General features: G+C 41.1%; 1 protein-coding gene across 2 annotated transcripts in view; it reads left to right on the top strand.

Moving 5' to 3' along the window:
- Nucleotides 1-13,010, top strand: part of ARL15 (ADP ribosylation factor like GTPase 15) — a 991,451-nt gene extending 978,441 nt beyond the window's left edge. The window contains exon 6 of one of the 2 annotated variants that reach the window (XM_053701273.1): nt 12,281-13,010. In XM_053701273.1, coding sequence (XP_053557248.1) covers nt 12,281-12,433 — 153 coding nt within the window. In that variant the 3' untranslated portion in view covers nt 12,434-13,010. The remainder of the gene's footprint in view (nt 1-12,280) is intronic. The other variant, XM_053701274.1, reaches the window with a different exon arrangement.
- The last annotated feature ends 3,782 nt before the right edge of the window (nt 13,011-16,792 follow it).

Raw genomic sequence — 16,792 nt, 5'->3', positions numbered from 1 at the left:
TGTGTCCTGCGGTTCCTCCCTAACTTCCAGTGGAGTGTTTTTAAAGGCAGGGATTGCTGCACAGTTATCTTCGGCAGTATCTGCAGCCTTAGCCGAGTTTCCCAGGTTTCAGGGGAAGCGCAAGAGGAAAACTAAGAATTCAGATAAGGTATCTGTTCCTGGTTCTGAGTCTCAGGCTCTTCATAGATCTGAGGATAAGGAAGACTCTCATTCTGAGGGTGAAATCTCAGACTCGGACAGTATAATGCCTTCTTCTGATGGTGAAGGAGTTTCCTTCAGATTTAAGCTTGAACTCCTTAGATTACTGTTAAAAAAGGTTTTAGCTACATTGGATGACTCAGAGACCCAGGCGGTAGTCACCCCTAAGAAGTCTAGTAAACGTAATAGTTTTTTTTGACGTTCCTTCCTCTTCCTTTTCCTGTGCCAGATAGAGCAAAGGAGATCATAACTCAGGAGTGGGAGAAGCCAGTAGTGGCTTTTACTCCATCCCCGGTGTTTAGGAAAATGTTTCCAGTGGAGTCATCAAGGAGTCTTGGTATTCGGTGCCCAAGGTAGAAGGGGCTATTTCTACCCTGGCCAAGAGAACTACTATTCCTATTGAGGATAGCTGCTCCTTCAAAGATTCATGGATAAAAAGATGGAGGCGTATTTAAAAAAGATTTATGTACATCTAGGTCTCCAATGGCAGCTTCCTATTGGTTTAATGCCTTGTCGGATTCTTTTCAGGAAGAGATGCATTTAGACGAGATTCAAGATAGGATATGGGCTCTTAAGTTAGCCAATTTCTATATTGCAGACGCTGTCCTTCAGGTCCGTAGGCTTCTAGCTTTGCAGTTTTAGCCAGAAGGGCTTTATGGTTAAAGTCTTGATCAGCCGATGTTTCGTCTAAAATCAAGCTGATGGCACTTCCTTACAAGGGAAAGACCTTATTTGGACCGGGTTTGACGGAAATTATTTCCGACATTACAGGCGGAAAGGGGGTCCTTTCTGCCTCAGGATAAGAAGAACAGACCAAAAGGACATCAGAGTATGTTTCGTTCCTTTCGGAATTTTAGAGGAAAGCCTTCCTCGCCTTTGTCCAAACAGGACAGTAGCAAGCCCTCCTGGAAACCAAATCAGTCTTAGAGCAAGGGGAAGCAGTCTAAAAAGCCTGTGGCCGACTCTAAGCCTGCATGAAGGGATTGCCCCCAATCCAGGCTTGAATCAGGTAGGGGGCAGATTGTCTCAGTTCTCTCAGGTCTGGATAAGAGACGTTCCAGACCCTTGGGCTGTGGAAATTGTTTCTCAGGGCTACAGGTTGGAGTTCAAAAATTGTTCTCCAAGGGGCAGGTTTCACCTTTCCAGATTATCTGCAGACCAGATAAAAAGAGAGGCGTTCTTGAAATGCGTTCAAGATCTCTCATCTCTGGGAGTGATTGTCCCTGTTCCAAAGCGGGAACACGGTCTGGGGTTTTACTCAAACCTGTTTGTGGTTCCCAAAAAAGAGGGGACCTTCCGGCCCATTCTAGACTTAAAATGTCTAAACAAATTCCTCAGGGTTCCATCCTTCAAGATGGAAACCATTCGTACGATTCTTCCATTGATTCAAGAAGGTCAGTTCATGACGACCATAGATCTAAAAGATGCATACTTGCATGTTCCCATTCACAGGGATCATCACAAATTCCTGAGGTTTGCTTTTCTTGACCAACACTTCCAGTTCGTGGCCCTACCTTTTGGCCTTGCCACGACTCCCAGGATATTTTCAAAGGTTCTAGGAGCTCTCTTGGCAGTGGTTCGGTCCAGGGGGATTGCAGTGGCCCCTACCTGGATGACATTCTGGTCCAGGCGCCATCTTTTCCTCAAGCAGCATCTCACATGGAGATGTTACTGTCCTTTCTCCGATCTCACGGGTGGAAAGTAAATTTGGAAAAGAGCTCCCTGGTTCTGGCAACGAGGATAATTTTCCTAGGGACTATCATAGACTCTGTTCTGATGAAGATTTTTCTGATGGAGGTCAGAATAGCAGATTCTATCCTCTTAACGATCTCTGCAAGCGACGGTACATCCTTCAGTCGCACAATGTATGGAAGTAATTGGTCTAATGGTGGCTTCCATGGGCATCGTCCCATTTGCTCGATTTCATCTGAGAGACCTCAGTGGCTTACATCAACCACCAGGGGGGACTCGGAGCTCTCTAGCCATGAAGGAGTTGACTCGATTCATTCAGTGGGCAGAAGATCACTGTTGTTGCCTTTCTGCCATTCACATCCCGGGAGTGGACATTTGGGAAGCAGATTTCCTAAGCAGACAGACATTCCATCCCGGGGAGTGGGATCTTCATCCGGAGGTATTCTCCAGGTTGACCTCCAAATGGGGGATACCGGAGTTGGATCTGATGGCGGCTCGACAAAATTCCAAGCTTTCGAAGCCTGGTTCCAGGTCGAGGGATCCTCAGGCCTTCCTAATAGATGTGTTGGAAGTCCCTTGAAACCTCAGAATGGCCTACCTGTTTCCTCCGTTTGCTCTACTTCCACGGGTAATTGCTCATATAAAGCAGGAAAGGGCATCGGTGATCCTAATTGCCCCGGCTTGGCCTCGAAGGATCTGGTATGCGGACTTAGTGGAGATTTTGTTGCTACCTCCGTGGAGGTTACCCTTGAGGAAGGACCTTCTACTTCAGGGGTCCTTCCTTCATCCAAATCTCATTTCTCTGAAGCTGACTGCTTGGAGATTGAATGCTTGATTCTGTCTAAGCACGGGTTTTCCGCCCCCGTAAGCCTGTTACTCTGAAGATTTACCATAAGGTATGACGGAAATATCTTTATTGGTGTGAATCCAAGGGCTACTTACTCTTGGAGTAAGGTTAGGATTCCAAGAATTTTGTCTTTTCTCTAGGAGGGTCTGGAAAAAGGGTTATCTGTTAGCACTTTGAAGGGTCAAATTTTCGGCCTAATCTGTTTTGTTACATAAACGTTTGGCAGATGTACCAGACGTTCAATCTTCTTGACAGAATCAGGCCTGTGTTTAAGCCTGTTACTCACCCTTGGAGTCTTAATCTTGTTCTAAAAAGTTTTGCAGCAGACTCAGTTTGAGCCAATGCATTCTATAAACATTAAATTGTTGTCCTGCAAAGTTTTATTTCTTTTGGCTCTTTCTTATGTGCGGAGAGTTTCTGAGCTTTCCACCTTGCAGTTTGTTTCCCCTTATCTTATTTTTCATGCAGATAAGACGGTTTTTCGCACTAAGTTGGGGTTCTTTCCCAAAGTTGTTTCTACTAAGAATATAAATGAGGAGATTGTTGTTCCATCGCTGTGTTCGAAGCCTTCTTCGGAAAAGAACGTCTGTTGCACAATTTGGATGTGGTTCGTGCTCTTAAGTTCTATTTGGAGGCAACTAAGGACTTTCGCAAGTCTTCTGCTCTCTTTGTTTGTTTTTCTGGAAAGCGTAGGGGTCAGAAAGCTACTGCTTCTACTCTTGCTTTTTGGTTGCAAAGTGTGATCCACCTGGCGTATGAGTCTGCGGGGAAGCAATCTCCAGAGAGAATTACGGCTCATTCCACCAGGGCTGTAGTCTCTTCTTGGGCTTTCAAAAATGAAGCTTCTATGGAGCAAATTTGCAAGGCTGCAACTTGGTCTTCTTTACATACTTATTCTAAATTTTACAGATTTTATACTTTTGCCTCGGCTGAGGAGGCTTTTGGGAGAAAGGTTCTTCAAGCAGTGGTGCCTTCCATTTAGGCATGCTTGTTCTTATCCCCCCCTATTCATCTGTGTACTCTAGCTTGGATATTGGTTCCCAACAGAAATTAAGATGAACCCGTGGACTCACCATATCTTTAGAAGAAAACAAAAGGTATGCTTACCTGATACATTTATTTCTTCAAGATATGGTGAGTCCTTTTTGTCTTTTTTTGACTAAACCTCAAACACCTCCGCACCTTGTGTTGCTTTCCTTTCTCCATTTACTTTTGGTCGAATGACTGGGGTTTATGGGTAGGGAAGTGATACTTAACAGTGTTACTGTGGTGCTCTTTTCCTCCTCCTGCTGGCGAGGAGTGATATTCCAAACAGTAATTAAGATGAACCCGTGGACTCACCATATCTTGAAGAAATAAATTTATCAGGTAAGCATAAATGTTGTTTTACTTTATTCACAATACACAACAGATGTGTTCACAAATAAGACCTATATGCAAACCATCTTCTCTGGAAATTTGTTCTTGAAACAAAAATGGCTTGTTGTCCAGAGGCCATCAGAGGCATTACTAAAAACCTCTATTCTCTGTTCTGGAGGATTGTCCCAAATACATACATCCTCTATTTCACTCCATAAAATATTTGCACATCCCTTTGCCTCATAATTACTCTTCCCAGATGCATTGGATTTAATCAGTTTTGTTGCAGATTTATTAGGTACCTAATATATGGCTGCTGATGGCTAAAGGGACATTTAAACACTAAATACAATTAATTCACCTCCCTATATTTAAAGGGGGTTGGCATTTTGGAACTTAGGTTTCACTGCAGTTATCTGAAGGAGAGTTGCTACACATGTGCAAACAGGTCAGTGTTTGGAATTCAGTGAAAGGTCAATTTCTCCAACATAGGTGTGTCCGGTCCACGGCGTCATCCTTACTTGTGGGATATTCTCCTCCCCAACAGGAAATGGCAAAGAGCCCAGCAAAGCTGGTCACATGATCCCTCCTAGGCTCCGCCTACCCCAGTCATTCTCTTTGCCGTTGTACAGGCAACATCTCCACGGAGATGGCTTAGAGTTTTTTAGTGTTTAACTGTAGTTTTTATTATTCAATCAAGAGTTTGTTATTTTGAAATAGTGCTGGTATGTACTATTTACTCAAAAACAGAAAAGAGATGAAGATTTCTGTTTGTATGAGGAAAATGATTTTAGCAACCGTAACTAAAATCCATGGCTGTTCCACACAGGACTGTTGAGAGCTATTAACTTCAGTTGGGGGAACAGTATGCAGTCTCTTGCTGCTTGAGGTATGACACATTCTAACAAGACGATGTAATGCTGGAAGCTGTCATTTTCCCTATGGGATCCGGTAAGCCATGTTTATTACGATCGTAAATAAGGGCTTCACAAGGGCTTATTAAGACTGTAGACTTTTCTGGGCTAAATCGATTCATTATTAACACATATTTAGCCTTGAGGAATCATTTTATCTGGGTATTTTGATATAAGAATATCGGCAGGCACTGTATTAGACGCCTTATTCCTTAGGGGCTTTCCCAAAGCATAAGCAGAGCCTCATTTTCGCGCCGGTGTGGCGCACTTGTTTTTGAGAGGCATGGCATGCAGTCGCATGTGTGAGGAGCTCTGATACTTAGAAAAGACTTTCTGAAGGCGTCATTTGGTATCGTATTCCCCTTTGGGCTTGGTTGGGTCTCAGCAAAGCAGATACCAGGGACTGTAAAGGGGTTAAAGTTTAAAACGGCTCCGGTTCCGTTATTTTAAGGGTTAAAGCTTCCAAATTTGGTGTGCAATACTTTTAAGGCTTTAAGACACTGTGGTGAAAATTTGGTGAATTTTGCACAATTCCTTCATGTTTTTTCGCAATTGCAGTAATAAAGTGTGTTCAGTTTAAAATTTAAAGTGACAGTAACGGTTTTATTTTAAAACGTTTTTGTACTTTGTTATCAAGTTTATGCCTGTTTAACATGTCTGAACTACCAGATAGACTGTGTTCTGAATGTGGGGAAGCCAGAATTCCTATTCATTTAAATAAATGTGATTTATGTGATAATGACAATGATGCCCAAGATGATTCCTCAAGTGAGGGGAGTAAGCATGGTACTGCATCATTCCCTCCTTCGTCTACACGAGTCTTGCCCACTCAGGAGGCCCCTAGTACATCTAGCGCGCCAATACTCCTTACTATGCAACAATTATCGGCTGTAATGGATAATTCTGTCAAAAACATTTTAGCCCAAATGAACACTTGTCAGCGTAAGCGCGGCTGCTCTGTTTTAGATACTGAAGAGCATGGCAACGCTGATACTAATATCTCTGAAGGGCCCCTAACCCAGTCTGATGGGGCCAGGGAGGTTTTGTCTGAGGGAGAAATTACTGATTCAGGGAACATTTCTCAACAGGCTGAACCTGATGTGATTGCATTTAAATTTAAGTTGGAACATCTCCGCATTCTGCTTAAGGAGGTATTATCCACTCTGGATGATTGTGACAAGTTGGTCATCCCAGAGAAACTATGTAAAATGGACAAGTTCCTAGAGGTGCCGGGGCTCCCAGAAGCTTTTCCTATACCCAAGCGGGTGGCGGACATTGTTAATAAAGAATGGGAAAGGCCCGGTATTCCTTTCGTCCCTCCCCCCATTTTTAAAAAATTGTTTCCTTTGGTCGACCCCAGAAAGGACTTATGGCAGACAGTCCCCAAGGTCGAGGGAGCGGTTTCCACTTTAAACAAACGCACCACTATACCCATAGAGGATAGTTGTGCTTTCAAAGATCCTATGGATAAAAAATTAGAAGGTTTGCTTAAAAAGATATTTGTTCAGCAGGGTTACCTTCTACAACCAATTGCATGCATTGTCCCTGTCGCTACAGCCGCATGTTTCTGGTTCGATGAGCTGATAAAGGCGGTCGATAGTGATTCTCCTCCTTATGAGGAGATTATGGACAGAATCAATGCTCTCAAATTGGCTAATTCTTTCACCCTAGACGCCACTTTGCAATTGGCTAGGTTAGCGGCTAAGAATTCTGGGTTTGCTATTGTGGCGCGCAGAGCGCTTTGGTTGAAATCTTGGTCGGCTGATGCGTCTTCCAAGAACAAGCTACTTAACATTCCTTTCAAGGGGAAAACGCTGTTTGGCCCTGACTTGAAAGAGATTATCTCTGATATCACTGGGGGTAAGGGCCACGCCCTTCCTCAGGATCGGCCTTTCAAGGCAAAAAATAAACCTAATTTTCGTCCCTTTCGTAGAAACGGACCAGCCCGAGGTGCTACGTCCTCTAAGCAAGAGGGTACTACTTCTCAAGCCAAGCCAGCTTGGAGACCAATGCAAGGCTGGAACAAGGGAAAGCAGGCCAAGAAACCTGCCACTGCTACCAAGACTGCATGAAATGTTGGCCCCCGATCCGGGACCGGATCTGGTGGGGGGCAGACTCTCTCTCTTCGCTCAGGCTTGGGCAAGAGATGTTCTGGATCCTTGGGCGCTAGAAATAGTCTCCCAAGGTTATCTTCTGGAATTCAAGGGACTTCCCCCAAGGGGGAGGTTCCACAGGTCTCAGTTGTCTTCAGACCACATAAAAAGACAGGCATTCTTACATTGTGTAGAAGACCTGTTAAAAATGGGAGTGATTCATCCTGTTCCATTAAGAGAACAAGGGATGGGGTTCTACTCCAATCTGTTCATAGTTCCCAAAAAAGAGGGAACGTTCAGACCAATCTTAGATCTCAAGATCTTAAACAAGTTTCTCAAGGTTCCATCGTTCAAGATGGAAACCATTCGAACTATTCTTCCTTCCATCCAGGAAGGTCAATTCATGACCACGGTGGATTTAAAGGATGCGTATCTACACATTCCTATCCACAAGGAACATCATCGGTTCCTAAGGTTCGCATTCCTGGACAAGCATTACCAGTTCGTGGCGCTTCCTTTCGGATTAGCCACTGCTCCAAGGATTTTCACAAAGGTACTAGGGTCCCTTCTAGCTGTGCTAAGACCAAGGGGCATTGCTGTAGTACCTTACTTGGACGACATTCTGATTCAAGCGTCGTCCCTTCCTCAAGCAAAGGCTCACACGGACATCGTCCTGGCCTTTCTCAGATCTCACGGATGGAAAGTGAACGTGGAAAAGAGTTCTCTATCTCCGTCAACAAGGGTTCCCTTCTTGGGAACAATAATAGACTCCTTAGAAATGAGGATATTTCTGACAGAGGCCAGAAAAACAAAGCTTCTAGACTCTTGTCGGATACTTCATTCCGTTCCTCTTCCTTCCATAGCTCAGTGCATGGAAGTGATCGGGTTGATGGTAGCGGCTATGGACATAGTTCCTTTTGCGCGCATTCATCTAAGACCATTACAACTGTGCATGCTCAGTCAGTGGAATGGGGATTATACAGACTTGTCTCCGAAGATACAAGTAAATCAGAGGACCAGAGACTCACTCCGTTGGTGGCTGTCCCTGGACAACCTGTCACAAGGGATGACATTCCGCAGACCAGAGTGGGTCATTGTCACGACCGACGCCAGTCTGATGGGCTGGGGCGCGGTCTGGGGATCCCTGAAAGCTCAGGGTCTTTGGTCTCGGGAAGAATCTCTTCTACCGATAAATATTCTGGAACTGAGAGCGATATTCAATGCTCTCAAGGCTTGGCCTCAGCTAGCGAGGGCCAAGTTCATACGGTTTCAATCAGACAACATGACAACTGTTGCGTACATCAACCATCAGGGGGGAACAAGGAGTTCCCTAGCGATGGAAGAAGTGACCAAAATCATTCTATGGGCGGAGTCTCACTCCTGCCACCTGTCCGCTATCCACATCCCAGGAGTGGAAAATTGGGAAGCGGATTTTCTGAGTCGTCAGACATTGCATCCGGGGGAGTGGGAACTCCATCCGGAAATCTTTGCCCAAGTCACTCAGCTGTGGGGCAGTCCAGACATGGATCTGATGGCCTCTCGTCAGAACTTCAAAGTTCCTTGCTACGGGTCCAGATCCAGGGATCCCAAGGCGGCTCTAGTGGATGCACTAGTAGCACCTTGGACCTTCAAACTAGCTTATGTGTTCCCGCCGTTCCCTCTCATCCCCAGGCTGGTAGCCAGGATCAATCAGGAGAGGGCGTCGGTGATCTTGATAGCTCCTGCGTGGCCACGCAGGACTTGGTATGCAGATCTGGTGAATATGTCATCGGCTCCACCTTGGAAGCTACCTTTGAGACGAGACCTTCTTGTTCAGGGTCCGTTCGAACATCCGAACCTGGTTTCACTCCAGCTGACTGCTTGGAGATTGAACGCTTGATCTTATCGAAGCGAGGGTTCTCAGATTCTGTTATCGATACTCTTGTTCAGGCCAGAAAGCCTGTAACTAGAAAGATTTACCACAAAATTTGGAAAAAATATATCTGTTGGTGTGAATCTAAAGGATTCCCTTGGGACAAGGTTAAGATTCCTAAGATTCTATCCTTCCTTCAAGAAGGATTGGAAAAAGGATTATCTGCAAGTTCCCTGAAGGGACAGATTTCTGCCTTGTCTGTGTTACTTCACAAAAAGCTGGCAGCTGTGCCAGAGGTTCAAGCCTTTGTTCAGGCTCTGGTTAGAATTAAGCCTGTCTACAAACCTTTGACTCCTCCTTGGAGTCTCAATTTAGTTCTTTCAGTTCTTCAGGGGGTTCCGTTTGAACCCTTACATTCCGTTGATATTAAGTTATTATCTTGGAAAGTTTTGTTTTTAGTTGCAATTTCTTCTGCTAGAAGAGTTTCAGAATTATCTGCTCTGCAGTGTTCTCCTCCTTATCTGGTGTTCCATGCAGATAAGGTGGTTTTACGTACTAAACCTGGTTTTCTTCCAAAAGTTGTTTCTAACAAAAACATTAACCAGGAGATTATCGTACCTTCTCTGTGTCCGAAACCAGTTTCAAAGAAGGAACGTTTGTTGCACAATTTGGATGTTGTCCGCGCTCTAAAATTCTATTTAGATGCTACAAAGGATTTTAGACAAACATCTTCCTTGTTTGTTGTTTATTCTGGTAAAAGGAGAGGTCAAAAAGCAACTTCTACCTCTCTCTCTTTTTGGATTAAAAGCATCATCAGATTGGCTTACGAGACTGCCGGACGGCAGCCTCCCGAAAGAATCACAGCTCATTCCACTAGGGCTGTGGCTTCCACATGGGCCTTCAAGAACGAGGCTTCTGTTGATCAGATATGTAGGGCAGCGACTTGGTCTTCACTGCACACTTTTACCAAATTTTACAAGTTTGATACTTTTGCTTCTTCTGAGGCTATTTTTGGGAGAAAGGTTTTGCAAGCCGTGGTGCCTTCCATTTAGGTGACCTGATTTGCTCCCTCCCTTCATCCGTGTCCTAAAGCTTTGGTATTGGTTCCCACAAGTAAGGATGACGCCGTGGACCGGACACACCTATGTTGGAGAAAACAGAATTTATGTTTACCTGATAAATTACTTTCTCCAACGGTGTGTCCGGTCCACGGCCCGCCCTGGTTTTTTTAATCAGGTCTGATAATTTATTTTCTTTAACTACAGTCACCACGGTACCATATGGTTTCTCCTATGCAAATATTCCTCCTTAACGTCGGTCGAATGACTGGGGTAGGCGGAGCCTAGGAGGGATCATGTGACCAGCTTTGCTGGGCTCTTTGCCATTTCCTGTTGGGGAGGAGAATATCCCACAAGTAAGGATGACGCCGTGGACCGGACACACCGTTGGAGAAAGTAATTTATCAGGTAAACATAAATTCTGTTTTTAACTTGGCAGCGCCAATAGCTAGCAGGAGGTGTGGAATAACATCAATACAATGCTTATAAAATGTATTTATTGTTAAATATCCCTTTTAATGCTTCTGGTTGCTCATCACTCACCTAAGATCTGTTTCCTCCCCCACCCCAAATTTGAAGGATTTTTGTTCAGTAGTTTGTGTTGAATGTCCATCTACACTTTTATTATAAGACTATATAGAAAAACACCTACATAGCCCCCTAAATAACTCACAAATTAATAGCCCAATATACTTTACAGTTTAGGGTGTGTATGGATAGTTAGCCTGAGATAAATGACAAAATTCCATCCAAAATCCAGATCATAGTTATAAACATTGGCATCTGAAATGGGAGCTCTGTTTGAAGTTAAACTATGTCTGTGGTAACTTTCTGCTATAATGTAATCTCCATGTAGTTACTTAAAAGTACAAAGGTTGCTTGCTATATTAATTAATTCTATCATTACTTAATTTATTTTGGCATTTTGTCCAAACCACCTGAAAAGCAATCCGTCCACTTGGCTAGAGCAGACATTCTTAAACATTTCCCAAGGACAGTCCAGGGTGTATCATAAATGTGCTGTCTATTAATTTGTAAAGTATGATGTCAGTTGTCATTAAGTCCATGCATGTTATTTTATATTGCCTTGGGTGCATTTAGATGTTAGAAGTCATTACAAAGAATTCTTTAGACATTTTCTGTGAAATGTGCGGGGGTGATGGGTAGCTGCAGGTGGGTTTTGTTAAATGTTGACCCACCCATTTTGAATATTGATAGGTCTTGGCTTTTAGCCAAGTAGTTGTAACGTCTTTATAAGCAAGTTATCTTCTAAGCCAGTTCTATTATTCTTTATAAAACACTACATTACAGAGCTATAGAAACTTTGCATGACGTTTAGCAATCACTGTCAACACTCCAAATATATTACATTTTACACTGTTAGTTTTGTATTGCCTTTTTTATAGCTGTGATTCAAAATAATGTATAAATGCATGTAAGCCTGACTGTACATTTGGCTTGTCCAACAATTTATACAGTTTGGGACACAAGTACATTTTGTTTCATTTATAAGCTAGTTTTAGATATTCTTGTATCTCAAAAGAAAATATATAATTTTATATAACAAAAGGACAAAATTAGCAATTTTTATTTAAGGCCAAAGAAAATATTCCACAATTCATATATTCAACTATTCGGTTGCATGTTCATTGGAGATGGTATAATGCTAGATGAGAGAAGTTTTGCGCCACATATGAAGCACAGAACCTAGTGGTTCAGCAATAAACCACATAAGCATTTAGCATGAGCTGTTTTATAGAAGGAGCTACAAGACAGATGCTGCTCCCTTGATTATAATGAAGAGCAACTCGCAATTCCCTAATATTACGAGAGTCACAGTTTACAAATTGTAATGTTGTTGCAAATTTTTTCCTCGATTTTAGTTTGATGAATGGATTTTATTGTTTCTATGTCCTTATTTCTGTAGTAAGGGCAGTTAGTTAACCTATTGGATGCTTGCTTCAAATAATACAATTAGGGCTATTGAGTCCAGTGTTCCCTCTAAGGCCAGTTTTGCAACCGACCCAGACGTGAAGCAGTTAATAAGAGAACCATACCTTGCAGTCTGCATTGTGTAGGGTTTGCTAATTGCAGGGTGCAGTTCCCTAATTAACTGTTTCACTGCTGGACCTCTCACAAAACTGGCCTTAGAGGGAACCCTGATTAAAACATTAGAATAGAATAATATTTTGATAATCTTATATACCTTCTATTATTTCAAGGACAAGTACTGCTGTTTCTAAGTCATTGTATTTTCTTCTTTTTAGATCAAAAAGTATTTTGAGCTGGAGCCTCTTGCCCGAGGGAAGCGATGGGTTCTTCAGCCGACATCCCTGGATAACATTGCGGCAGTAAAAGACAGCTTCTCAATGTTAATAAATTTACTAGATGAACAAGATCTTGAACCCATTCAAATCTGAATACTCCATGGAACAAAATCCTCATCAAACTATACTTCTGCTGGCAACTTATACATCAACACAACAGTAAAAGGGCTGATTGTATGGCAGATTAGATTTTAGAAAATTTAGGAGGCAGTAACTTCTATGTTATCCATTCGTTTTTAATCTTTTTAATAACTAAATAAATCCTCCAGTGTGCTACTAGCAGCTTGAGCTGCTACTTATACTAGCGTCCTCTTGCTCACCGATAGGCTTATGTCTGGAATCCCTTTATTTATAGCCTAAAACAAAATGCTTGTAACTAGCTTTTCATAATATGGATTTTACAACAATTTTACTTTACCAGCTATATTTTAATTGCCATAAAACAAACCTTCACTGCCAATGCCATCTAAAGTTTTTTGTTGTCACTACTATGGCTTATGTAATACTTAAATTCCAGCTTCATGTACTATAATTTATTAATGCAACCCCTATATATTCCTTTTCTTCTATATATTTATTAAGCACTTTAACAACCATGGTGCTTTTAAGTGTTGCTTTGAAGTGGTTGTTTATATATATATATATATATATATATATATATATATATACATACATATGTCTAGGTGTGTGTGTGTGTGTATATGTATATATATATATATATATATATATATATATACTCAAGATGTCAAAAAAATATATATTTGTAATGTTTCAACTTAAGGCCAAATAATACTACTGATGTTTCAGTCCTTAATGTTCACTAGGCAGTAATAATGTTTTATTTTACTGTTTTTTTTTATGCATATCATATTATGTAGAATATACTTTTACTGGTATCATATTATCTTTTTCACTGAAGATAATTATTATTATTTTTCCTTAACAGAAAGGTATTTTCCATTAATATTAGGCCACGATTATACCATTCTGGGAAATAAGAAAAGTTGCTGGGGTTTTTAAAAAAAAAAAAAAAAAAAAAAAAAAAAATATATATATATATATATATATATATATATATATATATATATATATATATATATATATATATATATATATATATATATATATATATATATATATATATATATATATATATATATATATATATATATATATATATATATATATATATATATATATATATATATATATAGCAATATCCGTTCAACCCCTCAAGGTAGAAAAACGCTTCACTCTCCGGTCTTATTCAAAAATCCTTTATTAGATATCCAGCATCAAATGACAAAGTTCCCAAACGTTTCGATACCAATTGGTATCTTTTTCAATGGGTAATCAGAACATATCTATCCCAAAAGAAGGTTCCTAATACTAACCACAAACCACTCAACCACTCAACTATATACACCTGTAAAGCATCCCTGTCACTTCCGGTGTATCAGAAGCCGCTCCACCACGCGCATGCGTCCAGGAGTTAGCCAACCGCATGGCTAATTAGCATATTCAATCACGTAATGACGTTTGCGTTCCAACCACACATAGTTACTCCTGCTAATGCGCATGTCCGGGTGGCTGAAGTTCCAATGACACCGGACTAACTATTACAAGTATAACTACTCTAAAGTGTAAAAAAACTATCTATACCAAATTAAAATCTATAAAAATAATATGACTACCTGAGTTCTCAAAACAGACTTTGTTCCTTATATTTATAGCATCTTAAATAAGATACTTTGCATCTTTATATACAGTTTGCTAAGCTAATCACTGCCCCTTAATTATCCTATCCACAATCTCCAAAATGTCTATTTCCTAGATAAAGTATGTTATACTACAATTATCAATAAAACATATAGCTTCTATGCCAATTGGAGTGCAGTAAGAAACTTAGTTATGGCTACCGCAATACACTGAACACCATACTTTCAGAGACTTTATGAACCCATATATTCTGGACCAGTCTATCTTCCTAGGTGTTGATGACCTAGACTGATAAATCATGGACATTTCACTTAAAGGAAGACACCAAAGTCCATCTGTACATTCAGACCCTTGGGAGCCACTGTGTCTAAACGATAAATCCAGGAGGTCTCAACTTGGAGTAGTTTCGTGTTCCTATCTCCTCCCCTTCGTAAGGGGGGCACATGATCAATAAGCATAGTCCTTAAACTAGCCGCTGTGTGCCCAGCTTGAAGAAAATGTCTGGCGACCGGTTGATCAGATGTTTTCTTGTCTATCGCTTGTCTAATCGCATGGCGATGATTGGCCATTCTATCACGAAATGTAGTTGAGGTCTTCCCCACATAGACCAGCGAACATGGATTCATTAGTATGTATACAACATACGTACTCATACATGACAATCTGTGCAAAATCTTGTATTTTCTCCCAGTGTGTGGGTGGTGAAAGAACATCCCTGTTAACATACTATTGCACGTAGTGCAATCCCCACATCTATAGCAGCCAACTTTTTTCCTGTTATCCAGCCAAGTGCTTTTTTCATAGCACTTCACAGGGTCATTATGGACAAGTAAATCCTTCAAATTGGGTGCTCTCTTATAAGCCATCCGTGGGGCTGATGTGTGCAGGAATGGTAGTGATTTGTCAGTATTAATAATGTCCCAGTTCTTCTTGACAGACTCAGACAATATCTTGGACACGGGGTTGAACGTGGTAACAAAGTTAATGATATCGCTATTGTTTTCCACCTTATCAGTAGGATCATGTGGTTGTAGCAAAGATACTTGATCATCCCCGGCCAGGTTGGTTTGCACCTGTGTTATCAAATTTCTTGCATATCCTCGTTGCTCCAATTTCATAATCATTTCATCCTCCTGTATTTTTCTAGTCTCTCTTAATGTGTTATTGCGGGCCACCCGCGTGAGTTGAGAGGATACCACACTCTTTTTTTGATGTTCAGGGTGAAAACTTGTGGATAGCAACAATGAGTTTCTATCCGTCGGTTTTGAATACAAGGAGGTAGAAAATTTGTAACAATCATCTTCTGTATAAACAGATATATTTAGATCTAGGAATGGTATGCTCACCCTGTTATGGGCAACCTTAAATCGAATAGTTGACTCAAGCTGATTTAAGCTGTCAACCCACTGTTCTAGGGATTCCTCTGACCCTCGCCATACCAAAAACACATCGTCAATATATCTGACGTACAGTTTAATTTTATCAATTGTGCGAATGTGCATGACCATAGTCTCATACCAAGACATATACAGATTGGCGTATGCGGGAGCCATATTTGAACCCATTGCAGTTCCTGATATTTGTAAGAAGAACTCCTTCTCAAATTTGAAAAAGTTTTTTTCCAGACAAAACCTCAATAGTTCCAATAGGAACTCAATGGGTGGTCCCGCATACGCCAATGACTCACTTAACATGGATCTGACTGCCTGTACACCACCATCATGAGGGATGACAGTGTATAAGCTGTCAACATCCATTGTAACAAGTAGGTCATCTGGGCCAAGTTCATTCCAAGCAAGTAACCTCCGAATGAGTGAGGGTCCAGTATAAAGGAATATGACTCCTTTACAACTGGCTGTAGGTGATGATCTATAAAAATGGCCACATTAGAACACAAAGAATCCCTGGCAGACACAATAGGTCTGCCAGGAGGTTTAATCAGAGTCTTGTGTACTTTGGGCAATAGATATAATACCGGAATAACCGGAAATGCAGTAGTCATATATTCAAATTCATTTTCATCAATCATACCTGATTCTAGCCCATATTTCAATATAAGATCCAATTCCTTCTTAAATGTATTTATTGGATTTCCTCTTAGTTTACAATAGATGCGATTATCAGTCAGCTGTCTATAGGCTTCCTCTCTATAGTCAACATAATTTTGAACCACTATAGAGCCTCCTTTATCCGCCGCATGAATAATGATCGTGTTATCATTCTTTAAACTCTTTAGAGCCTCCTTTTTAGTGAGGTTAGGGAACAAATTTTCCACTTTTGCTCGTTCACACGTATCATTAATCATGCGTGAAAAACGACGGATAGAAGGGTTTAAGTTGATTGGATCAAACTTGCTCTGACTTTTGAACTTGCTGACACTATTTTGTTCACCGGAAGTGACAGGGATGCTTTACAGGTGTATATAGTTGAGTGGTTGAGTGGTTTGTGGTTAGTATTAGGAACCTTCTTTTGGGATAGATATGTTCTGATTACCCATTGAAAAAGATACCAATTGGTATCGAAACGTTTGGGAACTTTGTCATTTGATGCTGGATACCTAATAAAGGATTTTTGAATAAGACCGGAGAGTGAAGCGTTTTTCTACCTTGAGGGGTTGAACGGATATTGCTATATGTTTTCAACGCAGCACCCCGGCGGATGTCTTATGTCACAGTGAGTGCACCTGTTTGGATATTTATATATATATATATATATATATATATATATATATAT

This window comes from Bombina bombina, chromosome 2, assembly GCF_027579735.1.
Source record: "Bombina bombina isolate aBomBom1 chromosome 2, aBomBom1.pri, whole genome shotgun sequence".
Classification (NCBI taxonomy): domain Eukaryota; kingdom Metazoa; phylum Chordata; class Amphibia; order Anura; family Bombinatoridae; genus Bombina; species Bombina bombina.
Note: the sequence above shows the minus strand (reverse complement) of the source record. Positions and strands in the feature narration are given on the sequence as shown.